The sequence below is a fragment of the Octopus bimaculoides genome, chromosome Z (genome assembly GCF_046866305.1).
Source record: "Octopus bimaculoides isolate indiv1 chromosome Z, ASM4686630v1, whole genome shotgun sequence".
NCBI classification, from domain to species: Eukaryota; Metazoa; Mollusca; class Cephalopoda; order Octopoda; family Octopodidae; genus Octopus; species Octopus bimaculoides.
The window spans coordinates 37,427,226-37,439,967 of record NC_142944.1 but is presented as its reverse complement, the minus strand read 5'-3'; the positions used below and the strand labels follow the sequence as shown (position 1 = coordinate 37,439,967).

The 12,742-nt window shown below is 35.9% G+C and overlaps 1 protein-coding gene across 3 annotated transcripts in view; it reads right to left on the bottom strand.

Annotated features, from left to right (window-relative positions):
- The window catches only part of LOC106882986 (protein HIRA), an 84,284-nt gene that overhangs the window by 14,598 nt on the left and 56,944 nt on the right, over window positions 1-12,742 (bottom strand). For all 3 annotated transcript variants that reach the window (XM_089365191.1, XM_089365193.1, XM_089365194.1), the window contains 7 exons: window positions 12,637-12,742; window positions 8,845-8,939; window positions 6,832-6,870; window positions 6,252-6,402; window positions 4,926-5,018; window positions 3,238-3,398; window positions 1,278-1,439 (listed from right to left, as the gene is read on the bottom strand). The exon at window positions 12,637-12,742 is cut by the window's right edge and continues 189 nt beyond it. In XM_089365191.1, the coding sequence (XP_089221317.1) occupies window positions 1,278-1,439; window positions 3,238-3,398; window positions 4,926-5,018; window positions 6,252-6,402; window positions 6,832-6,870; window positions 8,845-8,939; window positions 12,637-12,742 (807 nt within the window). The remainder of the gene's footprint in view (window positions 1-1,277; window positions 1,440-3,237; window positions 3,399-4,925; window positions 5,019-6,251; window positions 6,403-6,831; window positions 6,871-8,844; window positions 8,940-12,636) is intronic.

The window sequence follows — 12,742 nt, the reverse complement described above, 5'->3', positions numbered from 1 at the left end:
CTATAACAAAGATATAATTTTCTCTAAATGTATTTTTGTTGTTAAATACTCTTAATTTCTTGAAACTCTGCAACAAGATATTTGGACCTACTATGTATAAAATTGAAAATGAAAAACATTTTCATCAGTTAATATTCTTTTATTTCCAGAAAGGTAAAAACGCTGCACAAATAGCAAAAGAGATATGTGCTGTTTATGGAGATGGTGTCATAGCTGAAAGTACTGTTTGTAATTTTGAAAATTTTGACCTGGAAGATTGTGAATGTTCTTGGCAGGCCTACAGTGGTTGATAATGAACAAATCGAGACTTTAATAAAAAATAATCCGTGTCGCACAATGTGAGACATTGTGGAGATTCTCTACGTATGTCATGTGAGCGTTAAAAACACTCAGCAACATGAATTGCAATGATGTTTGGGTGCCTCATAACTTAACAGGAAAAAAACTTAAAGCACATTTCTATTTGTGATTCTCTGCTTAGATGAAACAAAAATGATCTATTTTTGAAAAGAATGATCACATATAATGATAAATGGATTATTTACAGCATAAAACAAAAAAAAAAAGGTCCTGGGGGAAAATAAGACAAACCACCATCACTCTCTCCAAAAGCTGGTTTATATCCGAAGAAGGTGATGCTCAGTAATCTGGTGGGACTGGAGGGGCATTGCATATTCTGAGCTACTTCCACAAAATCAGACGTTAAATTCGGACTATTATTGTTCCCAATTAGACCGATTAAAGAATTGGCCAACTGAAAGGGTGTAGTCTTACATCAGGACAATGCCAGACTGCATGTTTCTTTGTAGACCCAGCAGAAATGTGTGCAGCTTCGGTGGGATGTCCTACCCCCACCCACTGTACTCACCTGATCTTTGCACCTTCAGATTATCATTTATTCTGATCCTTGCAAAATTCTCTTAATGGGAGGAACTTTCATATTTTGAAAGGGTGTAAAAACCACTTAGTCCTGTTCATGACCCAGAAAGATGTCAAGTTCTGGGAGGATGGGATCATGAAGCTGCCCCAAAGATGGTGAAAGGTAGTGGAACAAAACGGGAAATGTGTGCTTGAGTAAAGATATGTACAACTATTTAAATATTGCTAATGAATTTGACTTAGAAAATGCTACAAACTTTTTTACCAACCCAATGTGTGTGTGTGTGTGTGTGTGTGTGTGTGTGTGTGTGTGTGTGTGTGTGTGTGTGTGTGTGTGTGTATGAATGAAAAGAAAGGAAAAATTTGAAAAAAAGGAAAAGATTATAGCCAGTACTTACCATACATACAAACGCCCTTTCTGGGTGATTGCCATAACATACGGACCATTGCAATCCAGAACAGAGACTCGTGAATTCAGAATAAGGCTTGGAAACATTTTCCGTCCACCAGTAGAGAAAAATGTAATGGAACAATCTTCACATGCAACACAAGCAACGTGACTAGAAATAAAATGTATTTTATGAGGCAGACTGGATATAAAGAGTTTAAAGGGCCTTTCAAAACCAAAGTATATGTATTAATCTTAAATATACGTGAGAGGTGGGAAAAAATCTCAATAAACTTGAAAGTCAAGGTTGGGAGATAATTAATCAAAGAGTTGCTAGATAAAACATTGGTTTTACTGTCATTTTACAGTTGAATATTTAGAGGAAGAATATTCCAGTATAAAGACATTTTACCAAATAATACATCTTTGATATGTAATCTCAGTAAAACAGTTTAAATAAGTCATGTCTATCATATGTGTGGCTTCACAAAGGTGTATGTATGTTTGCAGTAGACTAACTAGCAGTTGTAACCTAAATTCTAAAACTATGCGTTTTTAAGATTTTGTAACATATTGGGAACATAAAAAAAAAAATTCTCTTTGAATAGTAAAAGTATATACACCCATTCTATTAAATATAAATAGAACACTTTCTAAACTAGCCATGATAAAGAATATGAAGTATGATTCTTCTATATAGAAACATATGTGCTAAAATTATTAATGAAATTTTGCACAAGAGTAGTAATAAGGTAGGAACAGCAGGGTGTGGGAATAAACAACACTGTACAACAATACCCCATACAAACGTGTATGTGTGTGTACTCACACGCACTCATACAAAGTGTGGCAACACTAACAAAACAGATTTTGTCCATAATTTACACCGGTAAACCATATAGAATTCCTATCTATTCCTTTTCAGAATTCTGTCTTCTTTCCTACTTGCTCTAAAGTTTGGGTTTGTGCTAAGTTTACTTTGAGGCCTTGTGTTTCCACATTTTGCTTCAATTCCTGAAATGTCTTCTATAGATTTAACCAAGTCATTGTGTACAAGAGTCCTCTCTGGCAGCTTGTTTCAAATTCCTGTTATGGTCTAGAAGACTAGACTGGAAGGGCTGAAAATCGAACCATGATGTACCCTTTCTGCAAGCTTCATTTGTTGTTCAACTCAATGCACTTGCGCTTTATAAAACCCTCATAAACCACTTGAACTACACCTTGTATCTTTAGCGATCATCAGATTAGAGTGTGAAACTCTGTCAAAAGCTTTCTCCAGATCAATGAATGATATGTATAGAAGCTTACTCTATGTTAATTCTTCTCCTGCATTTGTCCCACTAAGGAGATGGCATCAACAGTACTCCTTTCTGGAACAATTCTGAACTGTTTGTTACCTAAATAAATTCTACTTCTAAATAATTGTAACTTTCACATACACATTCATACAGACAGGATGTGGAAAAAAGAAGAAAAAACCCCACAAATGATTTTAAAATATTGCCATTACATTGTTCCACATCATCTCTGTCATTTTAACATCCACTTTCCCATGCTTGCATGAATCAGATGAAGTTTACTGAGACACTGCATGCCCTCCTTGTCACCAACCTTCACCTGTTTCCAATCAAGGTAATATTTCTCTATGGCCAGATATGTTTACATAGAATATGAGAAACAAATACTGTTGATTGTACGACAGCGACACTCACAACTTTTATGCAATGTCAAGACAAGGAGACACAAATACTTTCATGCCTACACACACATACATTCACTATGGGCTGTTTTTCAGTTTCCATTTACACATACCCAAAGTGATATGCCATGACACTGAACTTGAAACCATGAGGTTGGGAAGCAAAATTCTTAACCACACAGCTATACTTATTCCACACTGAATGGATTTTTTTTTTAAATTTAAATTATTTTTATATTTCTACTTTTTTTAGAAAGTGGATATAACTCACCTAGAACCAGCAACACAGACTGCACGAGAGGGAAGTAACTGTTCCCAGCATGACGTACCACCTCGCTGTAACCGTACACGGTGTACTGTAGTAGGACCAAAGTGTATGCTGTTGTCAACTTCAATGACTGTGGTGTTGTGATCTGAAAGGCGTCCTCCAATCTGCCACAGAAACAATAAGGATAACATTAGGTTATATATATATTCTAGGCATACAGACAGACATAGACATGTCATTCATCATCATTTTACTTCCATTTTGCCAGGTTAGTAGCACTTGGACTCTACATTGTAATACAAAATATAGATTCATTCTATAATAATGGATACATATTCTCATTTAACGTGTATGTCCAACCCAGCACAGAACATATATGGATGTTAAAAGATAATAATGATAAGAAACAATATATATGTGAGCATGTGTATGCGTGTGTGTAAATAGACAGAGTTATTAAAAAATGAGCCAAATTTATTATGCAATATTTTAAGAAGGAAAAGCAATAGAAAATTCCAGCTAAGTCACAAGTATTTAATCACAGTCCACTTCTATTTCTTGTCTGACAAGTGTTCAATGTGGCCACCACCTGCGGCATGGGCAACTTCAATGCGTTAAGAGAATTCCTCCCAGACGTGTATCAGCATATCATGATTCACTGAGATGATCGGTGTTGTTATTCGATGTTTAAGGTCACCGAGGTTAGAGGATTGCGTTTATGTTCCACTGCTACCCACTAACTTCGATGACCTTAAACATCGAATAACAACAGCGATCAACTCAGTGGATTGTGATAGGCTTATAAGGGTCTGGGAGGAATTCTCTTATCACATTGATGTTGCCCATGCTGCAGGTGGTGGCCACATTGAAGACAGGAAATAAAAGTTGATAGTGAGTAAATACTTGTGACTTAGCTGGAGTTTTCTATTGCTTTTCCTGATAAAAATATTGCATACTGAAATCAGTTCATTCTTTTTGAATAACCCCGTATATATATATATATATATATATATATATATGTATATATATATATATATATATAAATAAATAAATAAATAAATAAATACACACACACAGGATACATATACTCACAAAAATATCATTGTCATTCAAAGCCCTGGTACATCCAGCTGTAAAAAGGGACCATGTAATAATATGATAAACTGTTGTAGGGGAACTCTGCTTACTGTACGTACAGACCACAGAGTGAAAACTACTATCACAACATCATGAAAAGACCATCTTTCTTACTGAGCCGGGAGAACCATATAAAATCCATCACTGCAATAACACTTACAGAATCCAAACCCCATGCTGGGATGTACAACATTGACAATAAGTGTAGAGGAAGAGAAACTGGTGCACTCTGACCCAGTCCACTTTGTCTTCCTCTGCTGAAGACGCAAACAAAATCAATGGTCATACAGAAATAGACTAGAGTAGTCAATGTACAATTCATCCAGATTGTCACATTATGCTGCATTCATTTCCCCATTGCATACTAAAGTGCACAGTGTGGTTCTCAGCTAGAACAAATTTGAGTGGCGTATGTATAATGGTTGACAACAGAACAGTCCAATCAGAGATTAAACAAGACTATAAACTATGTCAACAGTAAAAAAAAAAAAATACTAACAATATGCCGCAGAGTCAAATTTCACAGGTGTAAAACAGGAAAAAGAAAAAGTTACCTGTTTACTAAATGATTTCTGTATAGTTATTAAAGGTAAATGAAGATCAGTGTCAGTTGAAAGGCGATGTCCTAATTCTTCTTTACCAGCAGGCTGTAAAAGCAGAAATGAAAGAAACATGGGAATCATTATGTCATCAGAAGATGTGATTTCTTGCACAGTATTAGACTCTTAACCATTTCCATTTGTAAAAACAAAAAGGAAATACAACTGTTAATGAAGAAACTTCTAGATAACAATGCATGTATATATCACACTATAACAATGAATAATGTATACCATTCCATACAACGTATATTCTATAATAAATCAACAACAATATATTGTACAAGCCAATGAGAGCCACTACTTGGTCATTTGTTCCAATAGAAAAAGCAGACAAATCTCCTTCAAAACAAAAAAAAGGGACCAAATACACGGGTTAATGTAGTCTTAGATATGTAATCATCATCATCGTTTAACGTCCGCTTTCCATGATGGCATGGGTTGGATGGTTTGAGTGAGGACTGGTGAGCCAGAGGCTGCACCAGGCTCAATCTGATCTGGCAAGGTTTCTACAGCTGGATGCCCTTCTTAACGCCAACCACTCCAAGAGTGTAGTGGGTGCTTTTTACGTGCTACCGGCACGAGGGCCAGTCAGGCATATCTGGCAACGACCATGCTCAAAAAGAGTTTTTATGTGCTACCTGCATAGGGGCCAGTCCGGCGGCACTGGCAACAACCACGCTAGAATGTTGTTTTTCACATGCCACCGGCATATGTGCCGGTAAGGCGATGCTGGCAACGATCACACTCGAATGGTGCTTTTCACATGTCAGCGGCACAGGAGCCAATCCGTGGCCCTGGCAACAATCATGCTCGGATATGCTTCTTTTAATATTCCACTGGCATGAGTGCCCATCAAGTGGTACTGTCATCGGCCACATCAGTGATCTTTAGCATTCAGGTTTCTTTCTGAAATATAATGCTTATTTATTCACATTGTTTTGAATTAATTCTGCATTGTCTTACAGCCTCAAGATTTCAATGATGGTATTGTATATTTTTAGAAAGACATTGTAGGGGAGGTGTGAAACGATGGATCTAGTCAGTTTTAGCATAAAACACAGAATATTAGGGTCGGTTATGGTCGGTTTAAATGCTAAAGGGTTAAGCAGGACAACAGGACAAGATAGTCATGGTCAAAACACCATCAGTCAAAGTGTTTAGTCTGAAGAGCTGACTTAAGACTAAAGTTGATAGTAGTGTTATAAAATTATATATATATATATATATATATATATAAAAGATCATTAGGAATGAAAATATATTAATGAATAATCTTACTGAGTTCGGTGATTGTGATGAAGCTGAATTTAATAATGGGTATTTACGAGGTCTACCAACACGACCACCTCCCTCAAATTTTCGTTTCACTGGAAGTGTGGATTTTAATCTATTTTTCTTTTCTTCTAAGCATGATGATGATGGAGTTAACCTGGGTGAAAAAAAAAAGGGTAAATGTTTTACAAAAATATTAATTGTTGAATTACATATTATCTAACACCATTATATAAAGGTGTGTTTTGTCTAAAATATATTGCTCTAAATGTAAATACAAAACATTCCAATCCATATGAACACACTTACATATCGAGACAAGACATACCACTTAATAATAATATCAACATATCTAAGATTTACACTTTAGTTATATATTAATGGAGTTAGATAAGACACACCACTCTAAAAATACATCAACATATTTAACACCATTAGTATTATGATAACTAAAGTGTTGAACCTTAGACAAAACACCACTCTGTATCAATACATCAACATATCTAATTAAAAATAATGTTTATGTCATGCACAATTTTACTAAGCTTGTACATCTCAAACAATATAAGTAAATTTTGAAACTTACCTGTCTCCAGGAAATAACTTCTTTTTCTCCACCATCTCCCTAAAATTATAATAATCAAAATACATTATACACACACACACACATATATATATATGTATATACCTGTATTTGTTCACAGAGACATTACTTATTTTACACTATGCTACCTGCTTACAGTTATGTGGAGTGTTGACAGTTAAGTGTGTTGGTCATGGAAAGTGTTTCACTGTTGACTCGTGATAGACCGGTCCACGTAACTGCAAATAGGTACCAAAGAGTGGAATATTTTACCCATATTTACAGCAGCACTAAAATTGTCAAATGTTTGAGAGTTGAAGAATGGTAACTTGAATTCATTCTGTTAGCGTAGGTAACAGTTTTGAGTATCCACCAATATTTCTTGTGTGTGTGTATATCCATCCTCCTCCTACTAATTCTGTTTCTATGCTTGCATGGGTTGGGTGGTTTAACCAGAGCTAGCAAGCCAGAGAGCTGCACCAGGTTCCAGTCAAATTTGGCTTGGTTTCTATGGTTTCTTTTGTAACACCAACAACTTTACAGTGTGTGCTTTTATGGGGTGCCAGTACAAGACTCTTGCAGGGCAATCCTCTTCACCTGGGCGAATATATATATATATATATATATATATATATATATATATATATGAGTGGTTGGCGTTAGGAAGGGCATCCAGCTGTAGAAACTCTGCCAAATTTAGATTGGAGCCTGGTGTTGCCATCCGGTTTCACCAGTCCTCAGTCAAATCGTCCAACCCATGCTAGCATGGAAAGCGGACGTTAAACGATGATGATGATGATGATATATATATATATGAGTTAGAAGTTAAACAACCATCTAAGGGATAATAAATATCCCATATACTACTGGATGTATACCTACATATTTATATTCAAGTGCTTACTGTTGCAGGGCAGTAACACAATTGAATAATAGGTATGATTTGGGGTAAAGCAGAAATTTACCCAGAATTTATGAAGCAAATAAGAAAATGGAGAGGATAATCACTCAACAAACATCAGCCTGTAAACATTCATTTGGATCTATTTATTTATTAATTACAATCATATGCATAAGTAATCAAAGTAAATAAATAAATAAATGTATAAGAATATTCTTATTCTCTTTTACTCGTTTCAGTCTCATTTGACTGCAGCCATGCTGGGGCACTGCCTTTAGTCGAGTAAATCGACCCCAGGACTTATTCTTTGTAAGCCTAGTACTTATTCTATCGGGTATCTTTTTGCCGAACCACTAAGTTACAGGGACATAAACACACCAGCATCGGTTGTCAAGCGATGTTGGGGGGGGCCAAACATAGACACACAAACATATACACACACACACATACATATATATATACATATATACGACGGGCTTCTTTCAGTTTCTGTCTACCAAATCCACTCACAAGGCTTTGGTCGGCCCGAGGCTATAGTAGAAGACACTTGCCAAAGGTGCCACGCAGTGGGACTGAACCTGGAACCATGTGGTTGGTAAGCAAGCTACTTACCACACAGCCACTCCTGCGCCTATTCATTTATTTACATGTTTATTTATTTTGATTACTCATACATATGATTGTAATTAATAAATAAATAGATCCAAATGAATGTTTACAGGCTGATGTTTGTCGCTTGATAATCCTCTCTATTTTCTTATTTGACATATATATATATATATATATATATGATCACTATCATCATTTAACATATTTTCTACGCTGGCATAGGTTTGACACACACACACATCAATCAGGTTGAGCAATAGCTGTTGTCAAAATGAATGACAAAATTCCAAAGTTGGACTAGCAGAGGTTCTAAAAAATTTTTTTTTAAACCAGCAATTTTGATTATGGTTGTGTAACAAAATTGTTATTTCTTAACTCATCTTGCAAACAGAAAATGTTACATGTAAACCCCTATTGTGGAAATCATAAGTTGGTAGCTTTAAAATATTTGTGTTAATACTATATAATGAACTTAACAATAAAGAAAAAAAAATGTTTCTCATCACCTTTCCATAACAGCTTTAACTTTGGCAGTAATTTTTTCATTGAATTTATCTTTAACTTTGAGAGGAATTCTGTTGGCCCCTAATGCTGTGATGGGCTGCAAAAGAAGAAAACATACAGATAACAGGGATACATGAAATGCACACATATATGCATATATATTACAATCATAGAGATAGAAGCCGAAAGTATGTGCATGCAGACATTTGGGTTCCATGCTCAATACAATCCTGTCGAGTCAGCACTTGTTATTTTATCCCACTTTGTCTCAATATCACTCTTCCTTCTGTTGTATCATTCCACATATTATACATAATCACCATTTCTGTAGTCAGTCATCACTTCCTCTGTAATTCTTTTGACATCCAACTGTCATTGTTAACATCACCCTCTTTCATCACTATTATCAATCCCTATTTACCTCTGACTAGATCTACTTCCATTCTAACCCTTGATTTCTCATTCATATACACAACTACTAACCATCCTTTCTGATTCTTCTGTCACTGCATTCTGTTCTATTCACTTCCTTACACATGTTACCACAAGGGTATGTTCTGACTCTTATTATCTATATCAGGGGTTTTCAAACTGTGGTCCGTGGACAGCAAATACTTTTTATGGGCAATTTGATTTTATATATGTTTTTTAATCGAAATCTTTTAATTGACAATAAACCTATTTGTTAAATACTGTTAAATAAATAAATGTAAAAATATATGTTATTTTAAGCAAATATTTATGTATAAATTTCATAAGCGTTTATAAGGGGGTCCCTAAGGTAAAGCCTGAAATATAAAGGGGTCCACAAGTCAAAAAGTTTGAAAACCCCTGATCTATATCACTCTTTTGCCATATTCCAACTCACCCATACAAAACCCAGAACATCTTCCTACTCTAACCATCCCATTGACTTTCTCACTACCCCTGACACTTCTCTTTCCTTCCTATTATTCAATTCTCCTCCCTAACACTCTTTCACAAAAATAAATTTGTTCTTCCTATCAAACGTCTTGACACCATGGGAGATATGTTGATATTATTATCAAGTGGTATGGTCATGCTAATCTTGTCTCTGAACACAGACGAGGAGAGGGGGTGGTGGCAAAAAACAAAAAGAACCCTCTCAAGCATTACTCATTAAGAAATCACCACTACATCATACACTCTCCAAACATGAGTTGCAATTGACTATTTATTCCAAATGCTGAACATCATTATCACTGTAGATCTCTGGTGACAACTACTTTCCAGCCTCTGTCCAACAAGCGTGCTGTTTCTACTGCTTCTAAGATGGCCCCTACACCTTGGAGCTAGTTCATCTCTCCCCCCTCTCATCATCCTTGTTGTGCCACAACTCTGGCCTAACTAATAATTATGTCTAGTCTTTCCTCCCAAGAACACCATCCCTTTGGAATCCTCATTTTTGTATGTGCTAATTGTCAACTTGAAGCAGTTTAAACAGCATTAATAGCATCAGCTGCAATGGGCCTACACAGTTCACAAGCACTGCTGCTTCATCCAGACTAAACAAATAAAATAAATTGTGTGTATGTGTGTAAGATACAAGAGTTTGGTTCAAGGAATCTAGCAATAAGCACTCCAGCTTAATTATAGAAATAAATTTCTATGTCTACTTGAATGACCAGTGCCAGAGAAGGAATATCATGTACATATGCTCTGTATATGTACTCAATAAAACACATGTTGATAATAGCACAACTTCTAAATTTAAATTCCAACTACTTAAAGTTAGCCATCCAAGCATTCAAGAGTGTCTATTTCCAATATGTTGACAGTCCAATATGTTGAACTGCTCCAGTGCATCTATCAGATATGAAGCTGATGTTCTCAACTAGGCTACCTGTGATTCTCCTACAACTATTATGTGTCTATGGCTTACATTGGTTCAGCATACATAGTTATATCTTCTCTTTTTCTGAAAATCAAATAAAGTAATTTTCCTGAAGATATTAGGGTCCTGTCATCTTTCATATTTACTAAAACCTTTATCTTTACTAAGTTTATCTTAAGAGCTCTCAATTCTAGGTTTAGCTTCCATGCCTGGAACTTCAACTCTAATACCACTTTTGGTTAAGCTATGAGAACTACATCAGGAGTCAGTAAACTGGGATAAATTACCCCAAGTGGGGTAAAAACGAAACTCTTGGGGGTAATGTGGACTCATTAGACATAAGCAAAATTACATAAAAAACATGTTCTTTGTTACACCAGAAATTTTTCTTCTGCCGACATCGCATCTGTCCAATAATGGACTTGTAAATAGATTCAATAAACCTTTTGAATTCAAAGAATCCTTGATTTTCTTCCTTTCATATCAAAGGGGCAATATTGGTGCAAATAAATATATTTTGGGGTAATTGGTTAAAAAAAAAGCTCCCTGATCCTTGAACTAGATCATCAGCATGTAGGGGTTCCCATGGATAGCCAGTCCTAAACTCTTCAGTGATGGATTGTTGAACTTTGATGAATAGGAGGGATCTGAGAACTGAACCTTGATGGACTCCAACTCTCACACCAAATTTCTCACTGAAGTCATTGATGACTCTCACTTTACTTACTTGTACAGCTCTCACAAGCTATTCATCAACACTGAGTTCCTTAGTACCCACTTGATTACTGTATGCTGTACCTTGTTAAACACCTCTCCCAAATTAACAAAAACCAGGAATAAAAGTTTACTCTTAGCCAAGTTACCTCAGTAAAAATCAAACATGAAATCAAACTGCATCTGCTCTAAGGCTGTGGTATCACGAATCAATTCTGCTATGGCTCTCCCTAAAGCATCTCCTTAGTCTTTCCAGCAGTTTATCGTGATACTGTTACACTAATCATTGAATATGACTCTCTTCTGAATAACTTGATTAACCATCTGGGTGATAATCATGCATCCTACCTCACCAGATATTTTAACTATATCTGCAACCATCTCTAATGGACTTGCAGCTTTCTCTTCTTTCATGTCCTTGATTGTTTTATCTATTATATTGCTGTCAACTTGATTGCTGGTCCCTCAGGTAGTTTCTTGTTGTCTTCAGGTATTTTTTTACCAGATGCCATTTGGCCATCCAGATAGAGAGAAGTTCACCACAGTTACCCGAGTACCGAAAACATAAAGAGATAGAACAAATACTGTAAAACATTTGGACCAACATTAATGATTCGGCGAATCTATTGCCCTGGAATGGTATTTAATTTTAACAACCCCAGACAGACAAAAGGCAAAGTTGATCTCAGAAAGATTTGAAGTCTTTTTGCCACCTATCTGAATATTGAGATCAAAAACAAGAATTTATGTGGAATATTTATTTTGAAATCATTGACTTAATTATCAAACATCATTGTAATGATAATTTAATGTCTAGTTTTTCATGCTTGCTTTTGGCTTTTGGCAGACTGAATTTGTTAAAGCAGATTCTCTACAAATGGAAACCTTTCCTGTCAACTTTTACCTGTTTTTAAATAAGGTAATATTTCCCCATGGCCAAATGTGTTTCCATGGAAGACTAGAAGCAAGCAACATTGCTTGTATGATGGTGATGCTTGTTTACAATAATCATGCGCTGTCAAGAAAAGGGTGTGTACTCACACATCTACTCATAAAGCTTTGATCAGCCCAGGGGTACAGTAAAAGACACTTGCTCAGGGTGCCACTAACTGGAACTAAACCAGAGACCACATGCTTGGGAAGCAAGCTTCTCAACCATGCCTGTGCCTCAAACATACACACACCTAAACCAAACTAATAATTGTGCAAATTACTAAAAAAATACCTGTGTTGATGGTGTGCCATTTGTAGCAGCAGGACTATCTCCATTATTACCACTAGCTGGAGCATTTGGTGCTTCAGAATCAGGTACCGGAGAACCAGCTTTAACT